Source organism: Trachypithecus francoisi, unplaced genomic scaffold, assembly GCF_009764315.1.
Source record: "Trachypithecus francoisi isolate TF-2019V2 unplaced genomic scaffold, Tfra_2.0 Lachesis_group17, whole genome shotgun sequence".
Taxonomy (NCBI): Eukaryota; Metazoa; Chordata; class Mammalia; order Primates; family Cercopithecidae; genus Trachypithecus; species Trachypithecus francoisi.
The window spans coordinates 66,011,226-66,026,294 of record NW_022681462.1 but is presented as its reverse complement, the minus strand read 5'-3'; the positions used below and the strand labels follow the sequence as shown (position 1 = coordinate 66,026,294).

The window sequence follows — 15,069 nt, the reverse complement described above, 5'->3', positions numbered from 1 at the left end:
ATTTCATTTACTCCTCTCAACAATCAGTGAGGAAACTGAGACACAGGAGGGTTCAGGAACTGGCAGCTGGTTACGTAGCAAGTGGTAGAGCCAAATTGTATGCCCATGTTCTTCCCAAAATATCACAAAAGCAACCACTAACTGTGAACAATGCTTGTTGAACTTGGAATCTGAAAGCTCCTATTTACATATTTTAAGCCCATGATTAGATTTTATAACTCAAGTAATCCTACTCTGTGAGATCTCAAAGAGTACTTTTATCTCATCCAACTAGGCCTGCTCCAGGAGGAAGCCTCCAGAAGTCAAGTCAGCCTTCAGAAGCAGACAGAAGAAAAGAATCTGGTGTGTTGCTGACCGAACTCCCAGGGAACCCACCCATCCTTTGGGCAGAAGGCCCTTGCAAAATGACTCTAGGCCAATTTCAGCGATTTACACACAACCTGTGATGGTTAACACTGATTGTCAACTTGACTGGATTGAAGGATGCAAAGTACTGATCCTGGGTGTGTCTGTGAGGGCGTTGCCAAAGGAGATGAACATTTGAGTCAGTGGGCTGGGGAAGGCAGACCCACCCTTAATCTCGTGGGCACAATCTAACCAGCTGCCAATGAATAGAAAGCAGGCAGAAAAACATGAAGAGGAGAGACTGGCCCAGCCTCCCAGCCTACATCTTTCTCTCATGCTGGAGGATTCCTGCCCTGAAACATTGGACTCCCAGTTCTTCAGTTTTGAGACTCGGACTGGCTCTCCTTGCTCCTCAAGCTTGCAGACACCCTATTGTGGGACCTTATGATCATGTAACTTAATACTTTCTCTCTCTCTATATATATATATACACACACACACACATATATATACACACACACATATATACACATATATCTACACACATACATATACACACACACATATATATACACACACACATATATATACACATATATACACACATACTGTTGAGCAGTCTTTTTTCCTTGGTAATAACAGAACCCTGACTTTTAGAGAGGAACTTTGCCTTTCAGAATAAGACTACACTTCCCAACTTCTTCCCAGCTAGTTTACTGGCCAATGAGATGCAAGAAAAAACTGGGAGGCACAGTAAAGGGAGGCCTGGCCCCCTTTTCCCTTTGCCCCTTCCTGCCTATTTTCTGGGAATGAGAAGACCTTCACCAAAGATGGCAGTCACAAACTAGGATGTTAGGGCAGAAATGTAAAAGGATGCTGAGTCTTGACATACAGAGACCTTGAACTGCCTACATGTGGACTTCTTTGATGTGAGAAAATCAAATCCTTATGTGTGTAAGTCACTGTCATTTTAGACTCTTATATACAGCCTGGTCTAATTCCTAAATGGCTAGCCTCTCTTTCCCAAGGTTTAAAAGTATCTTAACTTACATAGAAATATACATTTATAAATTAGAACGTTCTTATCACTGGGCCAGGTTCACCAGCACAAAGTTAACCTTGGACTCATGAAACATTTTAGACCAAAACATATACTTTATCTAAACCACACATTGGCATAGCCTTGGCATTCTATTTTCATGCTGAAAGAAAACAATATTCTGCCAAAGAAGATCTTTTTCTTTTTCTTTTTTTTTTCTGTCACCCAGGCTGGAGTGCAGTGAGGTGATCTCAGCTCACTGTAACCTCCGCCTCTCAGGATCAAGCGATTCTACCACCTCGGCCTGCCAAGTAGTTGGGACTACAGGCACGTGCCACCAAACCCAGCTAATTTTTGTACTTTTAGTAGAGACAAGGCTTCACCATGTTGGCCAGGCTGGTCTTGAACTCCTAAGCTCAAGCAATCTGCCCGCCTCAGCCTCCCAAACTGCTGGGATTACAGGCGTGAGTCACCACACCTAGCACCAAAGAAGGTCCTTAACACATAGGCAAACACCTGGACGTTTTTGTTGGTGGTCATTGTTCAATCCAAGCGCCAAACTGAACTCTAAGTAACAACTTCTTTTGAACCTAATCAGATATGTTAGAGGTCTCCGAAAAGTGGTCAAATGTTCACAAGCTGAATTCTGGTTGAAAGCTTTCTACACTTCCAATCTGTTTCTCCTTAGGAGGAACTCCAGCTGGCCCCTCTTTTAGCAAGTTCTCATTCTTCTTTAAGACCTTTAGAGAAATGTCCTTCAGTGTGGTCAGAGGTAGCTGGACCCTAGTGGGGGCCTCTGCATAGCCACTCTGAGAGTCAACCTGCCAGGACCTCTCTCTGTTCCCCTGCCACAGGGCTGCCTTCCAGCCCCTCAGGCAATCCACCTCCTCACTGGGCCAGCTCCATGTCCCTTATGGTGCGGGGAATTGGTGAGGGGGTGGACTTAAATAACTTATTTTTATAATGACTAAATGTTAAAATATGTATTCCATAAGAAAAGGAAAATGTTAAGGAGTACCTTCTTTGGGAAATGTTTGTTAATAACTAACATTTATTGAATACTTACTATGTTCTGGGTACTGTACTAAATGCCTTTTTAAATACTGTCACCACATTTGAGATCTAAAACAGGGTTGGAGAGGTGAAGTAGCTCTACCTGATGTGACTGCAGGGATTTAATTCCAGGTCTACCCAATTCCAAAGCCTGATCCTGTTTTGTTTTGTTTGAGATAGGGTCTCACTCTGTCACCTAGGCTGGAGTGCAGTGGCACGATCCTGGCTCACTGTAGCATCAAAGTCCTGGGCTGAAGGGATCTTCTGACCTCAGCCTCCCAAGTAGCTGGGACTAGAGTCATGAGCCACCACACCCAGCTAATTTTTGTATTTTTTGTAGAGATGGTGTTTCTCCATGTTGCCCAGGCTGATCTTGAACTCCTGAGCTCAAGCAATCCACCTGCCTCGGCCTCCCAAAGTGCTGAGATTACAGGCATGAGCCACTGTACCCACCTGAGACACCGCAGCCGGCACCTGATCCTTTAATGCTTAGGGAACACTGCAGTTTGAAAATGCTGCCAACGTTCTAATGCCACTAGAACACACGTTCTCAACAAGGGTGACATTGCCCTCAAGAGAGCAAAAGCTGGTTCTTGGTGGCCAATTAAAAAAAAAAAAAAAAAGTCTTTACTCCTTTTAAGTATAAAGCACAGATATACATACAGTGCATAATGGATTTGCAGTTTACCTGTGGTATTAAATTTTCCTGAGAGGAGGGGGCAGTTAGGGAAAAAAATCTAAAAAGGCTCCTTACAGGGACAATAATCAATAATGAAAACAAGGTTGAGCAACAGTGTGTTAGGACATTTTGGCAAAGAGCATGTTTACTGAAAGCAAGCACTGTCTTACACAACTCCCAAGGTTTTCTCAGGGCACAGAAGACAGCGTCAACACCTGAGCTTTGTTCACTGAAACCTTTTAGTCATTATGCCGTGTGATCCTCCCAAGAATCCCTTCATGAAATCACTAAGGAAGATAGTTACTCTCCACTTTTAATAGATGAGGGAATTGAGCTTTAGAGATGGTAATCACTACCTACACTTAGTACCAAATAAAACTACCCTTTAAGAATAAAAAGTGATATAGAGAAATTTGTAAACAAAGCAAAACCGAGTTTGTTATAAACAGAACTTCAGTAAGAGAACTCTAAAGTCCGAGATGTACGAAAGAATGAAAGAGAGAAAGCAAAGTGGTTAATATGTGAACAAATCTATAGGAATGTTGATATATAAAACCATAGTTGTAATGTCTACTTTGGGGGCTTCCAGACATAAGACAGAACTAAAATACCAGGCAACGATGGCATATAAGTGAGTGGGGAGTGGTTAGAGGTTAAGCATGCTCAAGTCATTGAGTTGGTCAGGAGAAGAGTAAAGAGTAAAGAAGTTACTTGAGAAAGTAAGCTAAATATACATGTTAAATTTCCAGGTTAAAAAAAAAAAATAGAAGACATCAAGAATTAACTGCCAAATCAGAAGAATGAAAAGTGGAAGGAGGCTCGGAGTGGTGGCTCACACCTGTAATCTCAGCCCTTTGGGAGGCTGGGGTGGGTGGATCACCTGAGGTCAGGAGTTCAAAACCAGCCTGGCCAACATGGTAAAACCCCATCTCTACTAAAAAATACAACAATTAGCTGGGAATGGTGGCTCTTGCCTGTAATCCCAGCTACTCAGGAGGCTGAGGCAGAAGAATAATTTGAACCAGGGGAGGCGGAGGTTGCAGTGAGCTGACATAGTGCCACTGCACTCCAGCCTGGGTGACAGAGTAAGACTCTGTCTCAAAAATAAAATAAAATAGGAATAGAAATGGAAGGAGCAAATCCTATACTTCTCATGACAAATGTTATAAATCATTGAAAAATTATCAAATTGAGTCTTTAAATTCACTTAAAATTATCATCCTTCAATATAGTTGAATGTTGCTTAAAATCAATCGCATGGGTACAAAATTTTTTATACTAAAAATAAGAAAATATTTTTTCTTTATGGCTTAAAAATTGCCTATGGCTTACATAGTGTTTCCTCAAGGGTGGTCCATAACTCCAGCCTCCTGAGATGCTTTGCCCCAAGGGAAAGCATCTATGATCCAGCCATCTGAGGGATGCTGCACAGCACAGCCTCACCTGTAGACTCACAAAGCTGTGTGGCCCTAAGACTTATATTTAGTAAAGAAGTCTGCCTGCCTTGATTAACTCTGGTGTTTTCCAACCAGTTTTTCCCCCCACTCCATGAAATACACTAAAACTCCATATACTAAAACCAAAACCAAACTCTGGGGAGCTCTAAATTAAAGCCTTTTTTGTTATTGTTGGTGGTGGTGGTGAGATGGAGTCTCACTCTGTATCCCTGGCTGGAGTGCAGTGATGCAGTTTCAGCTCACTGCAACCTCCGCCTCCCAGGTTCAAGCGATTCTCCCACCTCAGCCTCCGAGTAGCTGGGATTACAGGCACCTGCCACCACACCTGGCTAATTTTTATATTTTTGTAGAGATAGGGTTTCACCTCATTGGCCAGGCTGGTCTTGAATTCCTGACCTCAGGTGATCCACCCACCTCGGCCTCCCAAAGTGGGATTATAGGCATGAGCCACTATGCCTGGCAGTTAAAGCCTTCTTGTTTGAGCCAGATGGCTAAGATTGAGAACTCACCAAAAATGCAAAATGTAGACTCAATTCTTTTGAAGTTTCACAGAACTGTTTTAAAAGGTTGAAACTGCAACCTCAAGCACTTTGAAACATAGCCATATCAGCCCCTCACACAACCTCACAAGTACATTCCTTGCTACCCAGAAATAACACTGCCTCCGTGACCCCACACACGTGCCCACGGAGTTTCTCTGGTGTGGGCTTGTAGGAAAGACAGTGATTGAAACAACATGCCCAACATTCTCTCATAGCCTCACACCTTCTGCCATCCCACCACAGAAATGATCATGGTTGGTTTGCTCACCTCATCGTTCTCCTTCGTTCACTGCTTACCCACCATCTTCTTCCTCTCCAGTCTAGCTTTGGAAGCTTGAAAGGAGTTGAGACTAAAGAGATATTTCTGAGATAGTCTCCTGGCTCCCTGGGATAAAGTCCATGGATTAAAGTACCCCAGAATAGTCACTTTCTTTCCCTATGTGGGCCTCAGTTTCCCCAGTGGTCCAAGGAAAGGGTAGAAAGCATGGCTTCTGAACCCCTTCTAATCTCTAATTGTACGTCTGTAAAATGAAGGGATGGAAGATCATGATGCCTGACTTTTCTTCCAGCTCTTACATTCTCCAATCTCAGGAATCACCTCACTTTACTCTCTCTCAGAAAAGACAGCTGTAGCTCAGAGAGATGACGTGACTTGCCCAAGGCTATGCAGCAGGGACTAGACTTGCCGGGCCCGAGTCCTGCCTAGCTCAGCATTCATGTGTTTTTACATGTGTGCTGTGTGTGTATATGTGAGCACATATTTGTGAATACATGACAAGGTGGCATATTCTAAAGATTCTTTGTGTCCATGTGTGAGTCAAAGATCTATTTCTTCATTTCTTGTATTTGAAGTACCCTTCAATGACATCCTTGGCCTGAGACTCTTTGCCATAGTCCTTAACTACTACACAACTGCTACTAACCACTTTACGGGGTTTCCCCCCTCTGTCAGTTTTACAGAGGCCTGCCCATTCCCCTAGTTTCTTGTTGTCATCACCCTTAATTAGGTTGATTTGGTGTTCAGCACAAAGGGCCTCCACCAACTTGACATACATAGGCCCATCACAGTTGGATGCAAGCACACAAAGATGGGCTTGGCGCTTGTCCAAGGCTTTGGCAGCTTTGCAAATTCTGCATGCTAGGTCATGGTGGACGAGGGCGGTCTTCAGCACCTCTTGTAAAGCAGTATTAACGTCCATTACACCTCCAACAGAAATGCCTTTCTCGGCTGTGGCGAGGGGTTATGGGTGAAGCCCAATCTTGAATGCACCAAAGCCTCTGCCTCCGCATGACTCAGCGGTGGCAGAGAAAGAGCATATTGTAAAGATTCTCGTTGAGCTCAGACATTTCCTAAGGCATCCATGCAGGTCAGGAGTGCTGTGCAGTCAGTCTTGGATGTGAAGCAGGAGGGAGCAGACATGAGGAGGTAGGAGCTACAGGAATGCTCAAGGGATCACATCTCCCTCCTCCTCCCCAGTCTCTGCATCACAGGGGCTCATGCTCCTTGCTTAGCCTGATGAGGCTACCTCAAACCAGTCCAGCCTGGTGAGCTGCTTCCTGCTCCCAGCTCAGGAGCACCAGGCAGGACTGAGCACAGCCAGCCATCAAATTCTGCCTGATCTAGCCCAGTGCAATTATTGGCATTTTGTTTCTACCTCCATGTTTTGACCCTGGGTTCATCAGCTTGACCTTTAGCCCTAAAAGACACTATCAAATTTGCTGAGTTTGGGGGCATTTCCACAGCTGCTTCTGTCTTTACCCCCTGCAGCTACTCCTCTGCCATTCCACTCAGCACTTCTCTTCCCCAAAATCCACAGGTGCCTATCCCCACAGTGGCTGTTCCTGCAAGTCTCCCTGCTTTGATCAGATTCCCATGCTGGCTGACAGCCTTTTTTTTTTTTTTTTTTTTTGCACCCTCCTTTTAGTCACCCATTCAAAGGAGGCCAAAACTACAATTCCTCTTTCCTCTTTTCCATCCATGCTGATATCACATCTCTAAGGCTCACTTACACTTCTATTATCTTCTCCACTGAGGTAGAGATTATAAATCAATACATGTCATAACCTCAGTGTATGGGATGGCTGTGTGTGGGTGAGAGAGAGAGAGAGAAATACAAATGTTGGGATAGTAGAAATTGCCGCTAACTGATGTGTTACAATATAAAAACTGATAAAATTTGCTTATCTTCAAATTCCTATTTTCAAAGTGAGACTCATCTTTCCAGAACTGTCACTCCTAGCTATGGGAATAAAGTTCAGGAGCTCAGATTGCCTTAGCTCCCTCCTTCTCACTCCAATGGGTAGTTCGTACCAGCTCCACCTCCCATCCCCAGGAGGAGCTCCTTCCAGGTTCCTTGACACCTGCCCCATCATACATCTTACCCCATGGTGAGCTGAAGCTCCAGCTCAGCCCCAGGGGCAACTGTCCTAAAGTGAACCATTTCTCAGGATCTCACTGGAGGTGGGAGGAGGTGGGTGGAGGAAGGTTTTGGCGGGTAAGCAAGGGGCAGAGAGACATGGTAGCACTGCTCCAATTGTTGTTGCTTTGAGATGGAGGTGTTAAAAGACAAATTCGTGAAAGACAGAGAGACTGGAAGGTTTTCCTCTCATGGGATCCAACCCTGGTCACACCACAGAATCCCCGTGATGCTTTCAAATAATGTGAATGTGCTGAGCACATCCCAGACCAAGGAAACTGAAACTCCAGGTGCGTAGCCCAAGAACCTGTGTCTGAAAAAAGTTCCCCAGGTGATTCAGATACACAGCAACATAACCTGACCTCCTGATACAACAAGAAGCATACAACATCACCAATGAAGCATTCTTGACAAAAATGTCTAACCTGAATCCAACCATGAGAATGCAATGTGACAAATTCAGTTGTGGGACATTCCATAACACAACAGGCCTGAATTCTTTAAAAAAGTCAGTAGCATTTAAAAAAAAAAAAAAGAAAAAAAGAAAGAAAAGAAAAAAGAAAAGTTGACCAGATGCAGTGGCTCACTCCTGTAATCCCAGCACTTTGGGAGGCTGAGGCGGGCAGATCACCTGAGGTCAGGAGTTGGAGACCAGCCTGGCCAACATGATGAAACCCTATCTCTACTGAAAATACAAAAATTAGCCAGGCATGGTGGCAGGCGCTTGTAATCCCAACTACTAGGGAGGCTGAAGCAGAAGAATCACTTGAACCCAGGAGGCAGAGGTTGCAGTGAGCCAAGATCACACCACTGTACTCCAGCCTGGGTGACAGAGTGAGAGCCTATCTCAAAAAAAAAAAAAAAAAAAAAGAAAAAAAGAAAGAAAAGAAAAAAGAAAAGTTGACCAGATGCAGTGGCTCACTCCTGTAATCCCAGCACTTTGGGAGGCTGAGGCGGGCAGATCACCTGAGGTCAGGAGTTGGAGACCAGCCTGGCCAACATGATGAAACCCTATCTCTACTGAAAATACAAAAATTAGCCAGGCATGGTGGCAGGCGCTTGTAATCCCAACTACTAGGGAGGCTGAAGCAGAAGAATCACTTGAACCCAGGAGGCAGAGGTTGCAGTGAGCCAAGATCACACCACTGTACTCCAGCCTGGGTGACAGAGTGAGAGCCTATCTCAAAAAAAAAAAAAAAAACAAAGGAAGAAAAGTCATGGACAGTGGGCTGCTTTAGATTAAAAGGTACTTAAAAACACATAATATGAGATATAATACAATGCAGAAATTTGAATTAGATCTCAGATTTAAAACACACATGCAAATATAAAAAATATTTTGGAGCCAATTGTAGAAATTTGAATATGAATGCAAATCAATTATAAAATTATTATTTTTCTTAGTTGTAATGATAATGTTGTGGCCGTATAGAAGTTTCTTACTTTTACAAAATGCTGCTAAATATGTGAGAGTGAAGTGCTATGATTTCTACAGCTTTCTTTCAAATGGATCAGCATAAAAGAAGTGTAGAAAACAGGAGATTAATGAAATGTGGCAAACTGGTGACAAATGGTAAATCTAGTGAAGGCTATTTGTATATTTACTCTGCCTTTCTCTCTCTCTCTCTCTTGAGATAGGGTCTTGCTCTTTCACACAGGCTGGAGTGCAGTGGCACGATCATAGGTGACTGTATCCTCAAACTCCTGGGCTCTAGTGATTCTCCTACCTCAGCCTCCCGAGTTGCTAGGATTACAGGTGGCCACCATCCTGCCTAGCTAATTTTTCTTTAGTTTTTGTGTAGAGACAGGGTCTTGCTATGCTGCTCAGGCTGTTCTTGAACTCTGCGATTCAAGTGATCCTCCCGCCTTGGCCTCCCAAATTCCTGGGAGTATAGGCGTGAGCCAAAGCACCCAGTCAGTTCTACCATTCTTTTAAATGTGCAGTTTTAATATTTTTGACACCCCAGATAGCTATGTGGCTGCACACAATCAAAGTTACCACCCTTCTCAGCTCTTCTCCAGCCCCTCCCTTCTAATTCTGAGGTCCTAGAGTTCCTAGAACAGTGGTTCTCAAACCTCTGCACGCAAGAGCCTGGAGGTCACATTAAAGCACAGACCGCTGGGCCCCACCCCCAGGGTTTCTGCTTCATAGGTCAGCTGTAGGGCCAAGAGTGTGCATTCCTATCAAACACCCAGGTGATGCTGATCAGAGGCCTCACTCCAAGAACTACTCCCCTGGAGGGCTAGAAGATAGGCCAATGCCCCTATTCATAGTTCATCTCCCAAATATGCTATAGCCTCCAGCTCGCAAAGCCAAGATGCTTAATCTTTTCCAGGAAAAGTTTGGATAATTTGGCAATAACACCCACCAGAGGGCAGCAAACTCCTGTGGAAAGAAATTTTCAGGCCAGGGAAGGAATCTGAACTCTTGGGGTCCCTTCCTGAGGATTCTGACATCCCACAGAGGACTGAGGTGGTTAAGGCCATCGGGGTCAGACTATAATAATTCCCTACATTTGGTTAACGCTTCATATCAAACTTTCCCATACTATACAATGGTCCTGAGGCAACAGAGCTTCAACATCTCTATGTGACAGATAAGATAACAAGGCTCAGAAAGATGAAGTGGAGGTGACTTGTCCAAGATGAGAGGGCTGGTGATTTATCAGATCAGGAACTTGGGTGCAGGCTGCCTGATGCCTCATTTCTTGCTTTCCCTCTTGCCTATCTGCAGTAATAGCCTCTGGGATTTCTTGATGATTTTTTATGTATTTCCTCTTTTAATTTTCACAGCTACCTATAAGGCATGCTCTCCAGTTGTCTCCACTTTACAGACAAGGTAAGGGAGGTGGGAGAAAATGGACTTGCACAATTAATAAGTAGTGAAGCTAGGATTTGAACTGTCTGACTCAAGAATCCACAAACACCTACTGATTCCCTATAGTCATGTGTAGTCAGCAGCCAGTCAAGCAGCACTTACAGTAAGTCTGGGACTATGCAAATCACTGGTGATGCCGTCCTGGCCCTCCAGCAGCGGCCAGTCTAGAAAAATCTAAGATGAAGGTGCCCGTGCCAAGTGTCACAGGAAGCCCACCAGGTGAGTCCCATCATCCCCATTTTACAGATGAGGCAATGGGGCCTAGAGAGGTCAATCCACTTGCCTAAGACCCCAAGACAGTAAGTGATGTATCAGGGATTCACACTTGGACCATTTACTATACCTGCAGCCTTTACATATCTCACCCCAAATCTTCTGAGTCAACATGTGGGAAATAGAAAACGCCCCAAAACATGTGGAACATTCATTCAACTGCAGTGGACATTCATTCCGTTGCAGTCGTCCTCCCATCAGCTCTCCGCCACCCCTCAGCTCAGCCTGCAGCTCAGACTCCTGCCGGGCAAGGCCCTCCTCCCCTATAGAACCTCCCTTCCCCTTCCCATTGCCAAGTCAGGGTTTTCTTCTAGAATGGCCCAGAAAAATAGTCAGGCCATTTTGCATATTGAGGACCCTTGATGAAGAGCTGCTGTTGAGAGTCAAAGAAGCTTCCCTAGGACTCTCACCTGTCAGCCTCCACTACCACCAAGAGGCATAAAGTAAGGGCAGTGTCTGACAGCAGATCTGGGGCTGGAGACATGCAGATGTTTTCCTATTTGGACCTGGGAGTCCCCTGACCCAAGCCAGGCCCCCTCCCTAGGAAGCCCTTTTGTTATTCCTGCAGATTCCAGTCATCACACCAGTTCTCCCATCCTTGTGGTTCTCCCTCCTTACTTCCTACAAGTACACTTGGGAATTCTGATTCTTTCCCTTCAAGACTCAGTAGAATAACATGTCCTTTCTGTGCTGCCTCCTAAAGCAAACTCACATGCCCACTACAAGAGAAGTCGTTTAGTATGTAGAAAAGAATATTGGATTTTGAAATCTGACTTTAAATATCTGGGTATAAAACCCAGTTCCAGCACTCACAAGCAGGAGACTAGGGCAAATCTCTTAATTTCTCTTGGCTGGGCATCATTTTCCTGTGCCCATGGGAATCATAGCCTCTGGGGCCATCTAACAAAAATACAGGGTTACTGTGGTGTTAAAGCAATATATCATGGAAGGCACTTTTTTTACTCTTAAGTTCTTTATACTAAGTATGAATGTTAAAAACAAAAATTATATCATCTGGTGGCATTCTCAATGACGTAGATGGAACACATAGGACAACAAAAAGGAAGGATTAATGAAGCTATGTCGTTATGCCTTTCACATTTTTCTTAGTTGCCAGAGTGGAGGGGTTAGCAAGGGATAAACGTTAACTCTAAGTAGGATTAGGAATCAACAAAAGGGAACGTGTAAGATACAAAACCAGAAGGCAGGCTTGGGTTCTTTGATTAACAGTAAAGGAGGTCCCTGAAACTGATATTTCTCACCTTTTCATTTGGTGCCTCTGAGGTAGCACCGCAGAGTAGCAGATTACAGGAAGATCCTGAATGGACAGGAGAACTGCTGACCTGTGCAAAGCACAGAGGATAATCACAGGAGGACAAACAGCTTGAAGCTGCTGAGAGAATGGCTCCAGCATCTGCTTTGGGGCAGGGAAATTTTAGGAAAAATACTTACGGAAATCAAGGATCTGGAAATAGAGTCCCTTCCCATGCCATCAAAACTCCTGAAAAGTACTGCTGTAAACCCAGTTTGAAGATCCTCTGAGATGTTGCTCAAAAAGCACACTCAAGGCCTATATAAAATTGGCTCCAGACCAAAGAGAAGTTGGCCACTCATCCTAGCAATGTCTTCTGATATGATTCGGTTGTGTCCCCACCCGAATTTCATCTTGAATGGTAGCTCCCATAATTCCCACGTGTCATGGGAGGGACCTGGTAGGAAGTAATTGAATCATGGGGCTGGGTCTTTCCCATGCTGTTCTCATGATAGTGAATAAGTCTCACAAGATCTGCTGGTTTTATAAAGAGCAGTTCCCCTACACACGCTCTTCTTGCCTGCTGCCATGTAAGATGTGCCTTGCTCTTCCTTCACCTTCCACCATGATTGTGAGACCTTCCAAGCCATGTGAAACTGAGTCCATTAAACCTCTTTCCTTTATAAATTACCCAGTCTTAGGTATGTCTTCATTAGCAGCGTGAGAACAGACTAACACAACTTCCCACGTTCCTGCCTCTCTCTACTGTGTCTGTTCGCAAGGGCCTCCTCTTGCTCTCGTATAAACCTGGGTTTCCTGTCCTGCCCAATTCAAGAGTCTCCCTATAAACTTCCGGTCTTCAGCCCTGAAAGCCCCCTGATAACCTCACATCTTTGAAGACTCAACTTAGGCTGCCTCCACCTATCCTCCTTCCTATATGGAATTGTGCCCCTACTGTGCCCTATACACTTTTACCATAATGTTTATAATACTTTGTTGATTTTGTTTATACATCTGTTCCCCATTTTTGGAATTAATACTTTATTCCTTTCTGTATCCTCAGTTCAGGAAACACTGTAGAAGTGCATTAAATGTCAATTGAATGGATGAAACCAAGGTCTACATGCTCTTTCTTTGTAATGACAGCCTCTTTCAATCTTGCCAACCTTAGTTTGACCCAGACCTGACATAATGTAACCACAATCTAGCCATGGCATGACTTGGCTTCAAAGCTCTTTTAACCCTGTCAGGATGCTGTTTACTATCCAAGTTACTGATAACTAGTTTCAGTGCTGACTGCACATTAGAATCACCTGGGAAGATTTTGTTGTTGTTTTTTAAGGCTAGTCAAGTGAAGCAAAGGAGATAGAGAAGAAAGCAAGAAGTCTATAGCTGGTTGTGATCAACTAGTTATAAACACCACTGCACTCGGCCCAACCCTGGGAAGTTTTTTGAAGTGTTGATGCTCAGGCCTCAACATAGACCACTAAATCAAAAGTTCTACAGAGTGGGGAGCCTGGGCATCAGCATCTTTAAAGCCTCCTGGGTGATTCTAATGGATAACCAAGGTTGAGAACTGCCATCTTAACAGAAGAGACTTAGGGTTTGCACTATCTTCAGATGTGGAAGAATTCTTAATTCAACCTCAAATTTGTTTACTAATCTTCCCTCCAAGTGTGGGCTCCCAAATTTTTTCCTCAAAGCTGAATGCACATTCACCTGGATGTCAGCCCAGCATTTAAGCCCAAAATATCATATACCTAAATATTTAAAAGTTGTAGATTAAGCTAAAAATTGTTAAATACAGTATGTCCTTTCCTCCTTCCTGATAAATACAACTTTTGTAACACCAAAATTGAAAAATGTGTACAAAACTAAGCTTTTACATGACTAAAAGTTGGTAAAATATCAAAGAGAACTGATTGCACATGTCTGGTTGCACACCTTGATGCGCTGTTTATGTGGGTAATACAATAAAGGTGTACTATAATTACACTAGGCCCTTGAACAACAAGGCGGTTAGGGGTACCACCTCCCCACCCTATACAGTTGAAAATCCAAAACTTTTGACTCCCCCAAACTTTACTAATAGCCTACTATTGACTAGGAGCCTTACAGACAACATAAACAGTCAGTTAACACACATTCTGTGTGTTATATGTATTATATACTGTATTCTTACAATACAGTAAGCTAGAGAAAAGAAAATCTTATCCAAGTCATAAAGAAGAGAAAACATATTTACTATTCCTTAAGTGGAGTGGATCATCATGAGTCTTCACGCTTGTCATTTTCACAATGAGATGGCAGAGGAAGAGGAGGGATTGGTTTTACTGTCTCAGGGGTGGCAGAAGTGGAAGAAAATTCACATATAAGTGGACCCACACAGTTCAAACCTGTGTTTCTCAAGGGTCAACTGTAATTAGTTAGTATAATTTATTCCATAAAAATGTGTATTTTGGCCGGGTTTAGTGACTCAAGCCTGTAATCCCAGCACTTTGGGAGGCCAAGATGGGTGGATCACGAGGTCAGGAGATCAAGACCATCCTGGCTAACATGGTGAAACCCCATCTCTACTAAAAAATATACAAAAACCTAGCCGGGCGTAGTGGCGGGTGCCTGTAGTCCCAGCTACTGGGGAGGCTGAGGCAGGAGAATGGCGTAAACCCGGGAGGCGGAGCTTGCAGTGAGCTGAGATCTGGCCACTGCACTCCAGCCTGGGCGACAGAACAAGACTCCAAAAAAAAAAAAAAAGTGTATTTCTTGCTCTTCATTTCAGTGAATCACTAATAATGTTGCTATAATCAAAATTGTTCACAGTCATGCCAAATTGGCAATTTTGTTTAAGGGTAACACTGCTAAGCTAGTAGCCATTGGAATTGTCAATAAATTTATTAAAATGATACTTAGATTGGAAATGAACCACAATTTTCAAACCAATTTCAAACATTGTAATGAGGTCATCTATGGTTAATTAGTGTTATCACTGGAAATACGGCCAAATATTTTAATTCCATTGTAGATATTACTATTGCTTATTGTACTAGTCTGTTTTCACACTGCTGTAAAGATACTACCCCAGACTGGGTAATTTATAAAGGAAAGAGTTTTAACTGACTCACAGTTCTGCACGG

At 43.6% G+C, this 15,069-nt stretch overlaps 1 protein-coding gene across 1 annotated transcript; it reads right to left on the bottom strand.

Annotated features, from left to right (window-relative positions):
- Positions 1-5,942: 5,942 nt before the first annotated feature.
- LOC117062997 (40S ribosomal protein S12-like) lies at positions 5,943-6,338 on the bottom strand. The gene has a single exon (XM_033176819.1). It carries the CDS (start codon positions 6,312-6,314, stop codon positions 5,949-5,951), a length of 366 nt encoding a protein of 121 aa, XP_033032710.1. The 5' UTR covers positions 6,315-6,338; the 3' UTR covers positions 5,943-5,948.
- Positions 6,339-15,069: the final 8,731 nt, after the last annotated feature.

Coding starts and splice junctions, on each gene's coding strand:
- LOC117062997 (XM_033176819.1), bottom strand. CDS start 6,314: ATGGACGTTAATACTGCTTTACAAGAGGTGCTGAAGACCGCCCTCGTC.